Source organism: Octodon degus, unplaced genomic scaffold (genome assembly GCF_000260255.1).
Source record: "Octodon degus isolate 3935 unplaced genomic scaffold, OctDeg1.0 scaffold00009, whole genome shotgun sequence".
NCBI lineage: Eukaryota > Metazoa > Chordata > Mammalia > Rodentia > Octodontidae > Octodon > Octodon degus.
In genome coordinates this window covers 10,113,809-10,134,954 of record NW_004524585.1, presented here as the reverse complement: position 1 = coordinate 10,134,954, position 21,146 = coordinate 10,113,809, and the positions used below count along the sequence as shown (strand labels likewise).

General features: G+C 40.0%; 1 protein-coding gene across 3 annotated transcripts in view; it reads right to left on the bottom strand.

Annotated features, from left to right (window-relative positions):
- Camsap2 (calmodulin regulated spectrin associated protein family member 2) overlaps positions 1-9,147 on the bottom strand; it is a 114,709-nt gene extending 105,562 nt beyond the window's left edge. For 2 of the 3 annotated variants that reach the window (XM_004625322.2, XM_004625324.3), the window contains exon 1: positions 8,169-9,147. In XM_004625322.2, the coding sequence (XP_004625379.1) occupies positions 8,169-8,307 (139 nt within the window). In that variant the 5' untranslated portion in view covers positions 8,308-9,147. The remainder of the gene's footprint in view (positions 1-8,168) is intronic. The other variant, XM_023707820.1, reaches the window with a different exon arrangement.
- Positions 9,148-21,146: the final 11,999 nt, after the last annotated feature.

Sequence of the window (21,146 nt, the reverse complement as noted above, 5' to 3'; positions counted from 1 at the left end):
AGTTAGAGGCCAGCCTGGACAACTCAGTGAATCCCTGTCTCAAAATTTTTATTTATTTTATTTTATTATTATTTTTTTTTACTAGGCAAAGCATTTTATTAATCTGTTTCAAACTTTATTCCCAAGCTTCTCCAGCTTAATTGGCTGCAAAGAATGAATTGTTTGTAAGCAAAAACTGAAAAGAGCTGCAGTGTCCAAGGGGCTTAGGCTTAAAAAATATTAGAGATCTAGATTTTATCGGATCCATAAACAAAAATAATTTTAAAAAGCAGTCATAATATAAAATAGCAGCTCCCAGTAATTTCTTCCAAGTTTGATCTTTTTCAGAAGCTGACTTAGTTCAGTTTTCCTCATTCTTAGAAGCCTCATCAAAATTCTCCACAAGATCTGGAACCTCGTCATCATCCTCTTCTGCAGTAGCAAGCAGTGCTTTTCCAACCAGATTGTTTGGGCAGAGCTTCAGTCGGTCTCCTTAAGCTAGTCAGACTGCCTGCACCAAGCTGGTTCAAAATGCTGGGTAGCATTTCTGTCAGTTGTTTCGTCTCAGCATGGCCTGTAATGGTGAAAGTGTTTGCTGCCAGAGATGCCTGAACTTTTGGGTTGTTGAAGTGGATAATTGTTCCCTGGTTTGTAAACATATTCACCTCTTCAATACCAGAGATATTGTTTACCCCTAACTTCTTTAATGAGAACTGAAATTTTTTATCATCTGCTGTGGCCATTCTATGAACCACCTTCGTCTTTCTGTGAGCAGTTCCTTTCCCACCAATGCGCACTTGTGCCTGCAGTTTGGTGAGTTTTTCCTGGTTCATGATAGTTTCTTTCATCTTGTCGGAGCAGATATGGGGCAGCCGGGGTACTAGGGCTGGCGCTCAGGGGGTCTCGGGTAGACCAGCTGAGATTAGGCGCACACATGCGGGGACCCAAGATGGCAGCTAGAGCTCAAAATTTTTAAAGGACTAAGGATATAGCTGTGCAGTAGAGTGCTCCTGCATTCAATTCTTAGAACACATGGGAGAAAGGAGTTGTTTTAAAAATATGTATTCCATTCCACAATGAGAAACAGAATATACAACCTAAGTGTAAGAATAATAAATTGGGATACTCTGTAATTATATGTGTATACTATAAACCACAACTCAAGAGTGGTATGTGTTTACTACGACTATTCATTCAGCAAGGAGGCAAAGTTACATCAGGAAAATGCCCCAGAAAAGAAGTCAGAAAATGAGGTAAGGAAAATTGGACAGATATTACTATACATGGCTTTATTTTAGAAATATGTTAATAAAGAGTCAATGTTTAAAAAGAAAAACTGTATGAACCTAAAAGTGGACAAAATGTTAAATGTAATAAATGAAGTGATTATTTCTGTCAAAGTATCTGGTCTATCACTACTAATAAATGTATAATAGTTCATTCAAATACCATAACTATACTTGCAATTTACTAACTAAAGTATAAATGGAAAACTAGATCCACTAAGTGAGAACGTAAAGCATGAATAGAGAGCAAAACAAAATACATCCATTTTTATACAAATCAAATAGAAATACACATTTTTAAAAAAGATTTTAAGTTTTGCAAAAAATACTGAAGACTGACAGGCTTCTAAGGGTTGGCTTTTTAAAAGAAATGCTTACATTTCTAAAATTGTGGTACAAAATAGTAAAATAATAAGAAGAATATAACAGGTTAAAATGCAAATATCATTATCCTGAAGAGACTCAAGTTGTGGTATAATCACTAAAAACTGGATGGCCTAACAGGGGCAATTTAGTTAAATCTTTCTAAACCTGTTTTCTCATTTAAAAAGAAAAATGAAATAAATAAATAAATAAATAAAAAGAAAAATGAAGCAAAGCATCATGTATCCTAAATTTTATTTTCAATTTAAGTAACTATGAAATTAGGATGTCTTATAATTGCTTTGAATGTACAAAATACTTTGCAAGTTGGTAATGTGTCTTACAAGCTTTATAGCAATGATTCTTCTTAATTTGGGGTCCTTTTGCTCCCCAGAAGATACCTGGCAAGTTTTCTCATCAAAAGTGGGATAAGAACAGGTTAGGGCATACTATTGGCATTCAGTGGGTAGAAGCCAAAGAATGATACTGCTAAAATCTTACACTGCACATGACAGCATCCACAAACAAATCCAGGCAATGACTGTATAGTTTGGAAAATACACTTGAGTGTTTTAGAAGAAATAATATCCACTTAATACGGTCATTCTTAGAATTAAAAGAAAAATGCATATAAAATGCTCAGAATAGTGCTATCATGAACACAAAGTACGTTATTAGTATTGATATAGAGTAGTAATAGGTTTTTTTTTTTTCTAATCCAGTATGTTTATGACAGTTTGCTTCTCTACTGAATAAATTCCAAATTCTTTAACCTGGCCTTACTATTATGTTCCAATTTGCCTTTCAAGCTGGATTTCCCACTACTTCATTACATAAATCTCCTCCAATCTATCCAGTCTATACTGCTTCACCAACACAACATGGATGTCACAACCCATGCCTACTCAAAACAATTTCTTCCATCAATAATACTTTCAATTTGGCCTGACTCTATTCAGGATCTGAACTCTAGTACACAGCTCTTTCTTCACAGACCATGGAGGATACAAGTGACCTCTTCACATCATGCCTGCCTAACCAGTCTCCGTCTAAATATCACTGTTTCCTTTATACAGCTCTTATCACAGATTTCCTGAACTCTATTATAGTTATACATCTATCACTATCTGCTCTACTTAAACATTATATTTTTACAAGAGAGACACTGCTTAAACTTACAGCACTTGATACTATTAGAGTACTCTCTTTAAACTTTTTCTTCCCAGGGCTTCAGAATTATTATACTTTTTAAATTTTCTTCCCAATTCTTGGGTCAGTCAGATAGCTCTTGGGCCAGCCAGATAGCTCAGTGGACTAAAGTGCCTTTTTAGGCAGGCAAGGGACTGGGGTTCAATCCCCAGCGTGCTGTGCCAGCCCTGCCCCTGGGGCATGGTGAGACTGGGCATGGTGGCCATAATCTCAGTGCTTGGGAAGCTGAAAACAGGAGGATCACTATGAGTCTGATCTGTGTAGTGAGACCCTGTAGACCCTGTACTAAATTAAAAAAAAAAAAAAAATCTCCAACTCTCTGAGTGATTTAATTCTACCTCCTTTTCCTCAGCCTTTAGGCCCATTTTAAGTATTCTGTTCTAAATCTATCTCAAATTTCTTCTCTCCTTCTACAATGACATCTACTTCAAATTCCAATTACACTGTTACATAGAGTACCAAGTAATTATTTCTAGCCTGAACTTCTCAAACTGGACACATTTATAGTTGTCTACCTCATTGGATATGTCAGATGAAATATGTGGCCAAAACATCACTTGTTTTCGAAATGCTGCATTCCCATTCCAACTTGCGGCTTTCTTTATTTCTGTCAATGGTACCTCAACACATCCTCCACTCACGAAATCTCAGTCCTGGGTAACCTCATCTTCCCTAAAACCCTGGGTGACCTTATCCTCTTATTTTCTCTTTTTATTTAAGCCACTTCCTGTATATAGCAAATTTGGTCTTTAGAAATACAAAGGATTAAATTTCCACAACATCTTTTCAATCACTTGCTACTTTTCCTGTCCTTTGACTTCTAATCATACAGTACAATGGTGAAGAACACAGACTGAAGAGAGATTTCTCTGGTTCAAATTCTAGCTTCCAAACTTGACTGGCTTTGGATGAGTTCCTGAACCCATGAGCCTGACTTTCCTGATGGGTAGAGGCCTCATGTTTCTGTCTCATAGGGCTATCATTAAGATTAAAATGAGATACTATGTGTAAAGTGCTTAACAAACAATAATAACTGCTCAATAAACATTAATAGCTTTATTTTCATTTTCACCCCATTTCAAGCCTATCTTTTGCAGAGATTCTTGCAACAATATCCCAAACTGGCCTGGCTGTTCTGAGTATCTCTTAAGTACAATGTTACCCACTGTGTTCACAATCTGCACATATGCATCACAATCACGCTTATATCACATTTTGAAAAGATCTGTGGGGGCCAGGGAGACAGCTCAGTAGAATAAGCCTTGCCTGGCAAGTGCAAGGGCCTGAGTTCAACCTCCAGTTCCATCAAAAAAGAAAAAAAAAAAAAGAAAAAGAAAAGATCTGTGGGATATACAAAGAAATGTAACAAGATGTATTCATAATAGGAAATCCAGGACTGGGTACATAACTCAGCAGCACAGAGCCTGCCTGGCAAACATAGGTTCCTGAGTCCGATTTCTGGTGCCAAAAAGCCCGATCTATTTATAATAGAAAATAATTTTATATTACTAAACTAAATGGTGTAGAAAAGGAAATGATAGTTTCATACTAGAAATTAGGCCCTGAATTCCATGCTAAGAATTTCAAACTCAAGAATTTAGTAAAAAAAAGTGCTGCAAGAAGCTCTGCATCTACCATTTTCTCAAAGTACTTAAGGGAGAAGAGCAGTTAAAGCAAATTCAGTCATGTTATTGCTCGAATGGGTTAAATTCTTCTTTTGCCATTTATGTGAAGCAGCTAGAGTGTATGTTTATTGCTATAAATTTATCTAAACAAACTTTTTCTTCATTTGATCAAAAATCATGAATTTTGATAAAAAAAATCTTCCACAAAATAAACTAACACTTGGGCTATTTGGATATTTTTAGGGCAAACAAAAGAACATTATTTAAAGCTATTGATATGACTTCAAACTAAATTAATAAATACTCCCTACTTGTGTTCTAGGTATTAACAATGCTAATGTTTTATTTTTTACAGTTCACTTACTTCATTATTTAAATGACTTTTCCAACCTATGGTTCTAAAACCACTTTTTATATGTCAATTTTGGTTTGCTAGCAAAAACAAAACAAAAACCCTGTGTCATTGTTAAAAGAGATTTTTAACAAATCATACTTGAAAACTTTTAAGTTATAGTTTGGTGTGATTATAGTTAGGTAGTAACTGAAATATTTTTGTCTATTAATGTGTTCTGTATAAATGTAGCACATGAACTTAAAAAAGTAAAAGTCTTTTCTGTTTACTCTATAAATTTATATATTAAAAAACTACTGGGCTGGAGAGATGGCTCAGTGGTCTAAAGCACCTACTTGAAACAAGCTTGGCAAAGCACAGGGACCGCGGTTCAATCCTCCAGCACCACATGCCAGCCAGCCCCGCCCCCTGGTGGGCTGAGCTGGCCACACACACACACACAATAAATAAATGTAATAAATAAAAATAAATAAATATTTAAAAAAAATAAAAAAAAAATAAAAAACTACTGATTAAAAAATGAGGTGTGCAAGCATAACATTTTTTTGGAGGGTAACTTTTTTGAGACAGGATCTCATTAAATTGCCTAGCGTACACGTGAACTTGTAATCCTTCAGCTTTAATCTCCGAAGTAGCTGGGATATTACCTGCATGTAGCAACATGTCAGGTTACTTTCTTAGTAATATATTAATTTTTTAATACCAACTCTCTTTCTTTTTCTTTGAGACAGGGTCTTACTGTGTAGTTTAGGCTAGCTTCAAACTCACAACACACCTGAGGCTGACCTTGAATTCACTGTAATTCTCCTGCCTCAGCCTCTAGAGTGCTGTGCTGGGATTACAGGCATGCAATACCACACCTAGCTCTCAAAGTCACTGTTTGTGTCTTTTTGAGACAGCATCTCAGTATGTAGTTTAGGCTGGTCTTGAACTCATTTTATAGCCTACACTGGCTTTGAATACAGCAATCCTCCTGCCTCAGCCTCCTGAGTCAAAGTCACTTTATCTTAAAGTCTCCTAAACTCACTTTTATCCTAATTTGTATATGATCTTTTTCTCTATTCCAACTGCTGCCAAGACAAATGAAACTAAGTATTACTATATTCATCTAAAACATCTGAAAGTGAGTTAGAAACTGTCCAACCTTTAAAGAAAAAAACTCAACTTGAACATGCAATATGTGCACATTTTTTACACTTGAAGATTAAAGGTTACTCTGAAAAATGGTGCAGAGTAAAAAGCAAGAAGTCAGAAAACCTGAAGTAGTATGTAGCACACACCAAGGGTCAGATGTTGAACTGTACACAAATTAATCTTTGAGCCTGTTTTCTTCATCTGCAAAACAAGAATGACCTCTACAGGGTTGATGAAGGAATAAATGAACTATGGATTTAGAGTTCTGAATACCTAACAGGCATGTCCCACCTTCACTAGTATCTTACCCTTTGCAGGCAGGCCTCAAATGAAAACTTTCTCTACCACTTACTAACAGTGTCATAGTGGAAGAGTTGTTTAACTGCAGCTCTCCTGTTTAAATGGGGTACATACTGTCCACATCACTGAGCTATGAACCCCAAATGTACAACTTAATACAAAGCATCTACCAGAGTAGCTGAGAAGTAGGATTCCATTGATACTATGTTTCTTTCACCTCTTTTCTCCTCAAGTGTGTTCATTGTGTGTTTATCAAGTGGTCCAGATTTCAGCCTGACACATATCCAGAAAGTAGGCCATTTTCAGGTTGGAGGTCTTTGTGAAGACACAGCAAAATTTTGACACCTGTGCTACTGGCATCCTCTGTTTCAAGTGGAAAAAAACATTTCTCTTATGCTCTGCCTTCCATTTTCTACATATTCCTTTTCCACATAGGTTACTATATAAATTTCTATCTTTTCTATATAAATATTCTCCATTTACCCTCCAAATGGATATTATATTTAGTATGCTACTTAAAACCAAAATAATTATTTACAGTGCTTTTCTTAGTGGGAAATTTTAAAAAACAGTAATATTTTGTTTTCCCTATATAATACTCGAGATGCTTAATTCCAAAAAAATTTTTTTAATTTTAATTATTTTAAAAGGATTATATTAATTCCTGATACTGGTTCAATATCAAAGCATAAAAGTTTGAATAAAATTTGGCCTGTCACTTACATAAAATTACACCTAAATAAAGTTTCTCCCAAAATTAATTCAAATAACTTTCCAAACACTGAAAGCCACACAAGTCTTGGATACACTCAGCTGTGTACACATTTAATGAGTAAATCTGAAGTTTTCACCATCCCCATCCAAAACAAAAATGTGTACTTAACATCCACTGAAAGGTTTGTACACATTAAGTAACTTCTCAATAAATATTTTATGTATCCAAAGTTTATTAGCTAAGGAAAAGAAATCTTGCAAAATTACTCTTGAAAATTATCAGACTAAATTACAGAAAGATCTTCCAATGAAAAGCCAGCTCTCTTAATTTTTTAAGTATTCTACAACATGGGCTCCTAAAGCAACAGCTAAGGAATTACAACAAGAGGCCTTTTTCCTGTTATTCCACAAAGTCTGGGTCATGGAGGGAGTGTTTAATTATCACTGTATTACAGAACTTCTGTGTCAACAGCACATGCCCTCAAACAAATGCTTCTAAAAAATTTCCCAAAGGAGAATGCTTTTGTTGCTCTTAATTTATTAAGTCAAAATACATTTGGAGAGAGGAACAAGCCTCACTGCTAATATGAAATGAAAACAGCACCCTGTAGTCAGCAAACTAAACACTGGTTCTAATAAATGGCTTGTATCAACATGAAATGTGTATGGAGGACTGATACAGGCATTAAGAATGACAAAAATTAACACTACATTGCAATACCGGCCACTTCCCATCCTAAGGATTACAAACGACAGCCACCATTACAAATGTCAAAATCAACACAGTACTATGTGCTGCTGTCCACCGTCAGCCGACAATAAAGAAACCAACTCTGATTTCTTGTAGTGTAATCACAATTATGACCGAAGGGGAAATGTATGCAGAACAGGGAGGAAAATACCACAAATTAAAACAAGACAAATTCCTCACCCAATAAAAACAAAAAAACAAAAAACCTTTTTCCACCCAACAAAAGATATCTGGTCAAATGCACCCTGACCACGCGGGGGGAGGGGACCTTCACTGACTGATGCCCGAACCCGCTTTCTTTTATTTCTCCTTTCTCTCTCCTCGTCCTAGTCTCCTATGATCTCCCTGAACCTGTTCGGAAAGACTCGCACGGAGGGGGTTTCGAGAATCACTAAACAAAAACCGGGATGTGGACACCATCCGGAGGAAGCGGGCAGGGCAGACCCACCACTTACCTGTCCCAAAGGCTTTGGCCACCAGCCAGGCCAGATTGCAGGCGATTTTGGCTCTGGAGAAGTCATAGTGGTCGAAGGGCTTGATGGCCGGCACAATGAAGGTCTTCCTCATCTCCCGGGGGTCCGCAGCATCCCCCATCTTTCACGGCGGCTCCTCGGGACGTCCGGGCTCTAACCTTCACATGCTGCGGCCTCGCCGTGGGGAGGGCCGGGGAGGCGAGCTCCCAGCATCGGGGCCGGGCCAGGCCCTCCGGGCCCCGGCCGACCGGGCGGCAGCTCCGCCGCGCGCCGCGAGCCCGCCGCCTGCCGCGGGACCCGCTGCCCCCGGGCACAGGAATGTGGCGGCGCCGTGTCCGCGCGTCCCTCCGTCCGACCGTCCGTCCACCCGCCCCGCGAGTGCGCGTGTGAGCGAGGCCGCCTCCCCTTTGTCTCGGTTTAGTCACACGGGCTTGGGAGAGGGTGGAGGCTGGAAGGGCCCGGAATTTTAAGGCGCGCGGGGAGGGGGGAGTCTTAAACAATCACGTTGTGGAAAATGTCCCCGCCATGGCGATGCCCGCACGCCAGCCTCCCTCCCTTCGCCTCCCTCGCAGCCGGGGACGCCCTCGGGCCGCGCGCGGGCGGGCGGAGGGACGCGCGGGACGCGGGGCGCGCGCGGGGCCGGGGTGACCCACCCAGCGCAGCAGGGCCGGCGGCCGGGCGGACCCAGCCCGGGAAAATGTCAAAATCACTGCGGCGCCCAGGCCGCCGGCGGCCGTCCCCTCCTCCGCGCTCCCCTCACGTCGTCGTCTCCTCCGGCCGCCGTCGCCTCCCGGCTCTTCCTCCCTGCGGACGGGCGGCAGAGGCGGTGGCCTGGGAGCCTGCAAATCTCAAACTGTCGGAGCCTGCCTTCTCAGCGAAGCCCCTCAGTTTTGTTTTGGTTTTTTTTTTGCCGCCCCCCAGTTGTCGCCCGGCTGGGTTGTTCCTCCCTCAGCCGCCGCCGCCGCCGCCGCCGCCGCCGCCACCGCCGCCGCCGCTGCGGTTTTCCGGCTGCGGCACTAGATGGAGAGCAGAAGCGGACTGAGCATGCGCAGGCAGCCGGCGCGGCCCCCGCCCGCGCTCTCTTCCCCGCCACCTTCGCGATGCCGGCCCGGCGCGCTGAGCATGCGCGTCCTCCCCGGCTGGCGCCAGGCTCCTTGCGGCCGCCTTGTAATCATCGCTTAGGCGTGAGTGCTCGCTTGAGTGGACATCCTCTGTGTCCCGCGCTTGGGCTGCTGCTGTTTGCTCTGCGAAAGAGAGACGGAAGGGAGGAGACAGAGGCCTAGCTATGTGCTTTGTATTCTGGTTACGCATTGGTTGGGCCAAGAAAACGGATACGTCTTTAAAATGCTTATTTTGGGACATAGATGATGCTTCGAATTTGACCAGCACAATCCCGTTTACATCTCACAGGTGTTATCTCTGGCTGACCATGAAATTACAGAGGTGAATTAAGTCGCCCATGAGCCTTAACAAGGATTGAATATCATGTGTGAAGACTCGACCTACGTTTAATTCTGTGACATTAAGATACCTTTTTAACTTGCTGGTCTCATTAAACTCTCTGAGAGGACTGTATCCACGAATGCCTCTCTGTTCTCTCAGAAAAAGAGCACAAACCCTTCCTCTCACAGAGCAAACTGATTAGCATCTACAGATCTTCATAGCTACATTTTATGGAAGTTCTCTCCATCTTCCCAAATGGGCATGCTTTCTCAGATCTTTGAGTCCTTGTTCAGTATAGCCTGTCAGTTCACCTGGTTTGCTCCTCTGCCTTCAAGCTCTGCACAGTAGTGACTCCCTCAAGGAATCCTTTCCTGATTTCTAATGATTATTTTCTGGTCATAGAGGTGCTACTCTATTGTTCCTGGAGCAACCTGTTCTTATTTATACCATAACACTTGTCAGATTGTAAGCCAACCTGCCATTACTTCTGTCCGCCATTAACATGATGGCATAGTTTACCTCCATTATCTATCTGGCACCCAGCCTATAGTAGTTGTTCAATTAATGTTCAGGGACAGAGGATAAGTGTTATAATAGTCCATGTGTGTTGAACATACTTCAATAATTCCTCATTTCTTTTTTAACATATTAATCTTAATTATAAAATCCCATGTGATCTTCATGTTACAGAGGAAAAAACTAAGCTCAAATAAAATTTTACATTATCCATATTGTCCAACTAGTTCAGGCAGGTCCCTGATTTGAACACACAACTATATTATCCAGAGCCTATACTTTATGCTACTAGGGACTCCCTATTATAATCATCAGTCTTTAAGATAGAAGTAAGGCCATGAAGCATGAAGGGAGGAACTCTGGACGCTTTCTAAAATGGCAGCTCCTCCAGGAAACCTGCCCTTTAATTCTGCTTGATCCGTGCAAACACTCCTCTCTGATCCTAGTAAGGCACTATAGATAAGCTTTCAACCTGCGACAGGAAAAGAATGCCAGTAAGATAATAATATATCTCAGTGTGGTTGTCTGTGGTGGGTATAATTTCTTCAGAAATTTAATGTTAGTAAACATTTTCTCATGGGCAAGGCCCCTTGCTAGATCATGCAGCAATAATAAAATCAACATGTCACTGATTTCCATATCCATATCAACAATCTTATTATCTTCTAATTCTAAAAGCAGAACTGAGGATCTTAGCGATTAATTAGCGGTCAATATTGTATGGCTGAATCTGAGTCCAGCCTCAAATTCAAGGACAGATCTTCTGACTTCACCCTTCAAGCACCCATCCCTGTGCCTGTTCCCTGCCCAAATTGTATAATCCAACATGCATAAAAGTGAGTAATTACACAATGTAAAAATGCTAAGTTCTACAATAGGTATAAAGTATAAAGAAAGCACGGGGATGATGGAGATGATTTTTTTTTGAGACTTCTGTTTAATGTCCTCAAATTTAACTTGCAGAGCACAGAAAGCAGGTAAACAAAATCCATACTATAGTAAAGTTGAAGAATCATGCTGAAGTAATTTGCCAGTCAGCATAAGAATTTGCAAAGAAAAGGGATTTTTGAAGCAGAAAACCATGTCTTTGTGTTGCATGAGATCTAGCATGGTGCTTTGCTCAGAGTGAGTGTGAGGTAAATGCTTGTCAAATTTCATTGAAAATTATTTCAACATAAATAAATAAGATGAGGAAGAAAATGAAGACAGTTGCTTCAACTTGTCTCTTGATTCTGTGGTGATGCATTAATAGGGATGGCATTTCTGTGACCCCAATTGAGAGGGAGTGCGTTTAGGAATGGGGGGGGGAAGTACCTAAACAATGAATAGCTTTTACTTTCAGAGAAGCTGTGAAACAACTTGGGGTCATTGTAGGAGGCTATTATTAACAGGGAAACACCCTGAGTACAAAAGAAGAAAGATTCATTTTCAGGGAGACAGACACTCTAATAAGGTGTTCTTTGTGACACCTTCAGAATGATCCTTTTAAGAACTAGAAATCTCTGTAGACTATAACTTTCACAAAGGAGCACTCTCTGCTGCCTCCTTAAGATAGCTGGCTTTGTTCAAAACAAAAACTGTGCTTCTGTGGACCTGCTTGTCCAGCTACACAGTTATTCCTCTATATCTCCAGACCTAGAGTCTCAGTGCATTGTGCAACAGTTACCCTTACTCCTCAGCCTTCTTCTCTCTGCTTTAAGTGTTTCTCTCCATTTTTCTGGGAATCCCAAAATACCAGCCAGACTTCCTTCCTTATGGCCATTCTCTACTTCTGTCTTTGAATGGATTCATAACTTTATTAAATCACTTATCAGCCAGGGTTGATTGAGCACACAATGCCGGAGATGCCATGTTGAGTGGGTGTTATGGTTTGGGTCCTAACTGTCTCCCCAGACCTCATGTGTTGAAGGCTTAGGTGCTATTGATAGATTATGGAACTTTGGAAGGTGATGGAAACTTTTGGAGGTGGGGTCTACTTATAAGAAGTTGGGGCATAGGAGTGTGCCATTGAAAGAAATATGGGGTTCCTGGCCTCTTCCTCTTTCTCTTTGTTCCCCAACCACCATAAGGTAAGTAGCTTTGCTTTCCTCCGGTGGTACTTTAGTCCATGAATACTTTTGTTTCCAAACAACTTGCTTCACAAACAAGCATTGGACAAATTTTTGTTTGTTTATTTGCAAACTGCAACAGATGATAAGCATGACCACAGCTACCTTTCCCACAAAAGTTCAAACATGGCTGTCTTTTCCAAACTCAGAACAAATTAAGTTTGTGGGCTGAGGTACCACTGTATATATGTTCCTGCTGTAGTGGTTGATACATTGTGTCAACTTGGCTACTTGGCTGAATTGGCTCCTCCCTTCCACACACTGGGCTGTGGGGCTGGCCCTGCAAGGCAGAGAGGGGACCTAGGGCAGGGAGGATGTGCCCCAGAGTGACTATGTGCAAAAGGATATATAAAGGAGTTGAGGAAGGCATCTGTGCTCTGCTTCCTTGGAGACATCCGGGTCTTCCTCGCGCCACTTTGCAGCTGTGCCACTTGGGAGAAGTTCCAATCTTTGCAGTCAGCATAGAAGGAAGAGAGTCTTGATGGACGCTGTGGCTAATGCTCCTCGTCTGCTCTTCGTTGTTTCCTGCCCCTGTGAACTGCTGCAATTTGCCTTGGAGCCAGTGGATATGGACTGAAACCTCCACAAACTGTGAGCTAAATAAACCTTTCCTTCCTTCACTTTGGGTGTTGGTATTTTGTCCCAGCCGAGTAAAAAGTAACCAAGACACCCCCCATGATGTTCTGCCTGCCACAGATGAAAGTAATGGGCCCAGGCAATCATAGACTGAGCCCTCTGAGGATATGAGCCTAAATAGATCTTTCCTCCATGTAAGTTAATTTTCTCAGATACTTTGTTGCAGTCAAAGAAGGCTAACACAACAGGACAACTGAAGAACCAAATTCTTAGAAACATAAAGCTTCTGTGGTCTAAGCAGCCCCTCTCTCCTTCTCGCCTTCATTTCCATGGCTGTATCTCCACAGTTAGAAGCCTTGTTACTTCACCTGTGGAAATCTTCAGTGTACTCCACACAAAAGAAGAAAAAGCTAACCCAAGAAGCACTCATATTATTTATCTTAAACAGGAAGTGTGTATCCATAAGCAACCATTCATTTTCTTTTTTAATGTATTTAGCACAGGGTCTACAGGGTCCCATTACACAAATGTAACTCCGTAGGAAATTCTCCTGTTTTCAGCCTCTCTAGAGCTGGGATTACAGCCACGCACCACCACGCCTAGTCTTAGTGCACTCTGGGGATGGGGGCAGGGGCAGGCAGGGATTGAACCCTGGGCCCCTGCATCTGCCCAGCAGGAGCTTTAATCCACTGAACTATCTGGCCAGCCCTTCACTTTCTTTTCTTTTTGGCAGAACCCCAGGGATTGAACTCAGGCCCTTGCTTTGTGCTTGCCAGTCAAGTGCTTATTCTACTTAGCTATCTCCCCAGCCCCTGGCCCTTCACTTTCAACTAGTTATACTAAAAGCCACTAAAACTTACCAAGCATTTGCTACGTACAAGGCTGTGTTCTGTATACATTAACTTACTTAATCCTCATCTCAGCCCTGCAATTTTCCTCAACTGGTAGATGGAGAAAACAAAGGGCAGAGGGATTAAATGAAGACCTTGTTATTTTAAAACTCCAGGATTTAGAATAAGTGAACTTTGAGTCAATGAGGTTAAGAATAGGTTAAGAATGAGGTCAACCACTACACAGTGCACACTTAGCATGCTACAAAGCTCTGAGTTTAATTCCCAGCACAAAAACAAACAAAACAAAAATCTCCTCGGGTAGCAAGTAAGGGAATGCTTAACAAATAACAATTAAAGAATGACAATGGGGGCTTAGTTGGCTGGAGCCTCACATTGTCAAATAAACCAATATGACATAGAAGAGTCTATGCTGTGTATCTGACAATCTGTCATTTCTAGACACAGTGTGGCTTTCATCCGAATAGCTTACAGATTTTTATAAAGGTAACCTCACCAGCCTTCATAATTCCAGCAAAGCCTGTGTGGTTTGATGCCAAAGTGTGTCTGGAGCAACTAAAACATGGAAAAGTGACATAAATTCTGAGAGGTGCATTAAGAGTCAGTGTCAACACTGAAGGAGGAACCTGGCCTTTGGCTTCTCAGGTATAGCACTAGGATTTTCCCAGATCCTTAAAACATTTTCCATATACCTTTCCTGCTCAAATGAAGCACCCTTAGCTTCCAAAAATGGGCAAAGTATCTATCATTTAAATACCATTGAAGGCAGATAGGGGTGTCAGGAAGTAACAGAAACAGCACTAGGTTAGGAGTAAGGACTCTAGGCAGTGCTGCTCTTTATTTCTGCCATGGGAGTTTGAATAAGTTCTCTAAGATTTCCACGGCTGTAAAATCAGGAACCAGGCAACTTCTAAGGTACTTCCAATCCCAACAGTCTCTCTCTCTCTCTCTCTCTCTCTCTCTCTCTCTCTATATATATATATATATATATATATATATATATATATATAATATTTTACCAGATTATAAGTGAAGGCTAAGTCACTCAGATGCCTACATTCAGGATTTAAGTCTTTACAATGTGCATTAGTTTCTTTATTTCCAGGAATGAATTGTGATAGGGATTGTACTGAAAGGCTAGGGGAGATTTCTAGAGTAGGAAATTGAATACTCCAATGATGACAGAGATAAAATAAAAAAGGGAAGGACTGTAGAGAGGGAGATGGGTGCAGCTCTCTATTGGTAAATGTGAAGATCCCACTACACTAGCATGTCAACCAGCAAAGGGTAGGTTAGAACCCTAGTCTAGAAAACTATCGCCTTATGAGCCATGAAGACTTTGCTCTTTTTGATCAACTTAATGTAACCAATCCAAAGTCTGCCAGTAGGAAAGAAGGCCAATCAAATAAATCATACAGTAGGCAGAGATCCTTTGCATCACAGAGAAAGATCTCCAGTCATCATGTGGTTAAGTAGAAAAAAAAAAAAAAACAGATACAGAGCACTATGCTTTAATATAGTGTTTGATATGTATATAGGATACTCTTAGTCACTTTTCTCATCTCTGGGACAAAATACCCTATACCTACAATTTAAAGAGGAGTGGTTTATTTTAGCTGGCAGTCTGTAGAGGTTTCAGCGCATAGTGGCAGTCTGTAAAGGAGGGAAGCATGGCAACAGGAAAGAGGGAAAGCGTGAAAGTAGGAGTGCAGAAGAGATGAACCCTTCCAGGCCACACTCCCAGGGATCCACCTCTCCCTACCAGATCCCACTTCCTGATACCAAGTTGGCTAGAAACTCCACAGTGGACTAAGCCATTGATGGTTATCGTAAGCCCATGATCCAGTCACGTCTCAAAAGCTGCATGTATGTGCACCTGAGACCTTGGGTGAGAAAGACATTGAGATATAGACCATAACAGTACACAAGAAACTAGATTAGTGGATGAGAAAAGAAACCTAGTTTAGGGCCAGCCAAATAGCTCAGTGGGTTAAAGCTCCTGCTTAAGCAGACATAGCGGCCGTCCAAGGTCGATCCCAGGTGTGCAGTGCGGGCCTCATCCCCAGGACACTGAAACAGCAATTGAGACTGGGTTTGGTGTCACATGCCTGTAATCCCAGCTCTTGGGAGGCTAAACACAGGTGGATCACTAAGGGTCTGAGCTACATGGTAAGACTCTGTAGACCCTTAGTAAAATACAAAAACAAAAAAACAAAAAAACAAAAAAAAAAAGAAAGAAAGAAAAGAAACCTAGTTTAAAAAGAAATGGGAGCTCCAGTGGTGTGACTAGTTAGTGCATAGGACTTATAAAAATATAGGTATAGCTATGTGCATGCTTTTGATTACTTGTCATATATATTTATTTATTTAACATATAAAATAATGACTTCTTTAAACTATTGATTTCTCTCTTTCCTGACCCTGTGGCTTCTGCTGTCACTGTGCTGTTGAGGTGGCTACATAGTGCCTCGTGAGTCGAGCTCTTATTCTCTTGGCCTCTATTGCATGTAATACTTATGACTCCCTTATTGTTCTGAATGTTGTCTTCCTTCCTCCTCTCACCACCTGGTTCATGCCCCATCTTTGAGTCCTTTTTCTGCCACTCTTCCAGTCTCCTTTGTTTGTTCACCTGCCCAACAGAGAAAGTACTCAGTACTCGGTCTTGTTCCTTCACTGATTTTGTACCCTTGGCATCACAAAGACCTCTTCCCTCAGGCATTTGATACCCTGATCTGTTTGTCAACCTCTGAGCCCCCTCATAAGTCATCTTAATGGCTGTTGAACAGTTTTAGCTAAATATAGTCATAAGGTCTCAAATTCTAATCCTAGGATTTAAAATTCAACAGGTCAAAACTATATGGCAATTTCCACCTCTCGTACACCCTCTATACCCAATCTCTGTAATTCTGCTGACACCATTCTTGCTTAAAATATGACATCTTTGAGCCCTCCCTCTCCCATCCCACTCCATCCACACAATTCAAGTATCTCTCACTTCCTTTTCCTCTTTTCCATTCCACAAAGTCTCTCATTTCCTCTCATTCCCTCCTACTCAGTTTCTCTTTTGGACTTACAGTTTACCACGTTAATCTTCTTCAATCTGAACTTTTGTAATTCAACAAATATCCACAGCCAGCAAACTTCAGTGATCTCGGACCATCAGTCAGACGCTGTACGGCATCCTGCCATTGCTGCATGGCATCTAATCACAAAGGAGCATGTGACTTAGGTATGGACTTCTACAAATGGCTGAAGACTCAGGAAAATTAAAGGAATTCCTCAAGGATTCATGAGAAAGAGCAAAACTGACACTCAAACTTACGGCTTTTGATTCCAATGAGAATCTTTTTACTCTCACCCTTCAGGTTCCTTTTTAGAAATAGTCTAAACATTTACCTCGACAGTGAAATCCTCTGCAAAATAGTCTGTCTCCACTCTCATTTCCCCAGTGTTCTCCTACACCAGCACTCTCCTGGCCTTGAGCACATTTTATCTTTTCTAAAGCTTTTCCATTTGGCTAATTTTTTTAACTGTCCCATAGAGTGCCCTTTGACAGCCAACATGAGCTGTTAAAAATCCCCTCATTTTTCAGTACTGACCTTCCTTGAAGTTTTCCCTGTCCCATCCTTGCATTCCCTCTCCTACCTGTGCTCTCTTAAAGTATGCTTTGAACTAAATTATAATTTTTCCATGCTTTATAAAGGAAGAGGAAATTTTATTCTCCAACACACTTGTCAGCAGTGCCTAACATACAAAAAAGCCACAGGAAACATTTATTGAATAGATAAAAGAATCAGTGGGGCCAGCCAGATAGCTCAGCAGATTAAAGCACCTGCTTAGGCAGATGCAGGGACTGGAAGTCTGATCCCCAGCCTCTGTGCTGGCCCTGTCCCTAGGGGCACCCTGAGATGTCAAATGAGACTAGGCATGGTGGCGCGCACCTGTAACCCTAGCACTTGGGAGGCTGAAAAACAGGAAGGATCACTACAAATCAGATCTGTGTAGTGAGACCCTGCAGACCCTGTACTAAATATATATTTTTAAAAAATCAGTGAATTAGTAGGTAATTATAAAAAAAATACACATTAGACTTTAGTGTGTTCTCATTCAGTAAAATGAAACATTTAATAACCTTACAATCTTTCTTGTACGGTGTACTCACGCATTAGAGAAATATGGTCATTTTGTGAAGTCCTGATGTTTGGAAGCTGCTGCTTCAACTAATTAAATCTAAGTGAGGTCTTGATTAGCTTATTGAAAAGGCAGGCTCTTAATAGCATTCAGTCAAAGCTAAATTCATTATTTTTGTGTATCATATTTGCTATGGAAACTGTTATTGCTGTAATTTCAAACATGTTGGTATTTAAACAAGCCCTGGCATATGGGCTAAATTTTCCTTTTTTTTTTTTTTGTCTCTAAAAATATAAATTGAATTTTTCTTAAAGCATTATTTAGGAGCTGTGTTTAAAGTATTGTGGACTTGTTTTAAAATAGATTTTGAGCCATCAGTGGATCATAGGAAATGGTCATTTCATTCCTTTTTCTGTGACCTATAGACAGCTGGAAAAATATACATTGCTCTTTGTAACACTTGATCTTTTCAGTTAGGATACTAGAAGGATTGTGAATATGTGATTTTGATTAACACAAACAAAGTGGGGAGGCTTCCTTCTCTTCATTTGTTCATCTGTTCCTCATCTTCTTCCTAATTTTCTAGGTCAGAGAACTATAACTTCTGGTTTAGTTTCTTATATTGTTCATTTAAAGTTTCCAGAGCAAACTGGAAGAAAAAAAATTATACCCGAATATTGAGAATTCAAAAGGAAAAGGCTTACTGCATCCAAAATGATGTTCTTTACAGAATTTAGATAATTTGGTGTTGTTTTTTCCACATGAGAAATATTTTACTTTTAGGTTATTTTAAAATGAAAGCTGGAATTGGAAAGAAAAGAAAAGCAGCAAAAGGCCTAGTGGGTCAAAAATGTGCTGAGACGGTCCCTTTCCAAACTAAAAAAGGTTTCTTTAAAAATAGAAGAAATACTTTAGGGTTTTCACTAATTCATTTTAAATCTGCTTAAGCTCATTTCTTACCATGTTCTAAAATGTTCTTAAATGCTACATTAAGTTAAATGAACATAATTCAAAGTAATGACAGCCACATATTAATAAAAATTAGGACATTTTTATTTGCATAAAAATAACACTGAAAATCTAAGAATTGCTTGAATGTGTGCAAAAAGAAAACCATTATCCCCTTAGCAGGTCTTTTGTAAACATTTTAATATTCATATACTGGGGCTAGTTCAAGCAGGTGGCATTTGTGTATATCATTTAACTTTTTATTTTGCTTGAAATGGAGTTTTATATTTCTTGTCTTTCATAAGACACTTGGCTGTTCTGGTTAACTTCTTAGAGTAAGGCTAGGAATAGGAAGTATAGGTAGGCAGAGGTGTGGGGCAGGGTTAGACAGGAGCCAGTAGTAACTGTAGCCTGTACCCAATTCTTGGCCAACTAAGTATGTTATGTTTTCATCAGGAAGAGGTAAAAAAGTATAAACAAGGGCTAATAAAAATAAATGTTGCATTAAATTTTGTTGCATTAAATGTTGTTTAAATTTTAAAAACATTTGAAGTTACATTTCCATTACCCTCTTTGAAACCTTCTCCCTTACTTCAAACACACTTATTCTACCCTTTTTTCCACTTTGTCAAGCAGTTATGAAGCAGCCAGAGCAGTGTCTTTACGAGGTGTGAGCAGCACGGTGAGTGGGGCTGCGACACAGCCTCCATGGGAAGGGCGGGCTCATACAGAGACTACAGGGCGTCCTCACCCACCTCTTCAACCAGATCTGACATGCAACTTCGTCAGAGTCAAAATGATCATGAAAGTAATTGTCCAGGAAAGCAATGCAAGACATTAAGGAAGCTGTAACTGTGACACTAAAGACACCCAAGAAAGATGACCTCCAGAATTGCTTCAGAAAGTGGCAAGAATGAGGGGAGAAGAGTCTGAAGAGGAGTATTTCAGGAGGATTAATGGCGAGGTATCTTTTACTGTAACAAATTTTAAAAGTCTAGACATTCATTATGTCTTTCAATCACATAAGGGAAAATGTGATTGAAACATAACAGAAAATGTGATTGAAAATGTTTTTGTAACAGAAAATGGCCCCCCAGCTAGCATACTTTAGTTTCTGTTGCACTTCCAGTTGCTTCTCACTCCTAGACAAGGTTGGTCAAGATGCACAGCTGGTTACTAGGGTGCATATTGTAAAAGCCAATGGAAGACAGTGAGTACTCTGCCTCTGTCCTTCCCCTTTGCAACCCCCTTAACAACCTACCTCCATGAGACTTCGGAGCCTGATATTTTGGTACTGAGCCTGATCAGCATCCGTCCATGTAAATAAATCTACCTCCAAAACTTGGGTGTTTCTGTTTGCTGTTGTATTTTCAATCACACCTAAATAACTTAGGAGTGCTTCATCAATATTTTAATTAATTAATTAATTAATTGAGTTTTTAAAAATTGATACAAGGTCTCTCACTGCATGGTTCAGACTTTTGGTGATCGTCCCAGCTCAGCCCCCCAATGCTGGGATTATGGGCATGCACCAACACACTTGGTTTTGGGGCCAACAAAGCACACCTGGGGTTCTAGGACTGGCATGGCATGTGGGGCTGGGGACTGAACTTGAGACCTTGTGCTTGCCAAGCAGGCACTTAGGTCACTGAGCTATCTCTCCAGCCCTGCATCAGTGCTTTTGAACAAATCCTTCTAATTAAATTTGAGCACATATTTTCATACTCAACAATACCAATTTTCTGTAACAAGGAAAATGACCCACATTATTTAATTTTAAAATTACAGAAAAGCAAATGAGATAAATAAATGTTGAAAATTATTTCAAAAATTATTATTTCATCATCCACAGGTATTCTTTGTATACTCATCAATTTTGTACCAAAGTGGTTATCACATTGCATATATTATTTGTTATTTCTTTCACATAACAATATTATTACTGACTTTGATATCAGCAAATATTCACCTAAAAATTAATATAATGCATAATAGAAATTCACTGATGTATGTTTTTACTTTAATCAAGCCTCAGTTATATTTTATTTCTATATTTTCATTTTTATGAGTAATGCTATAAGTTATATCCTTATACATAAATTTCTACTACTTTATTGATCATTCTTAGATATGCATAAATTTCTAAACATAGCTAATTTTTGTAAATCACTGGATTTGTCATATGTACATATGGCATGCCCTTCAGATATGTTGTACCAATTTTCATGCAGAACAACAATGTGTAAGCATATACATTCTTATTTGTATTTTTGAATGGTTCACCAGTAATGAATGTCAAAGATTTCCTCATAATTTTGTTTTCTTTGTTCTCATATGAAACCAGTTTCTCATTATTCAATCGTTCGTCTTTTCACATTGACCTATCA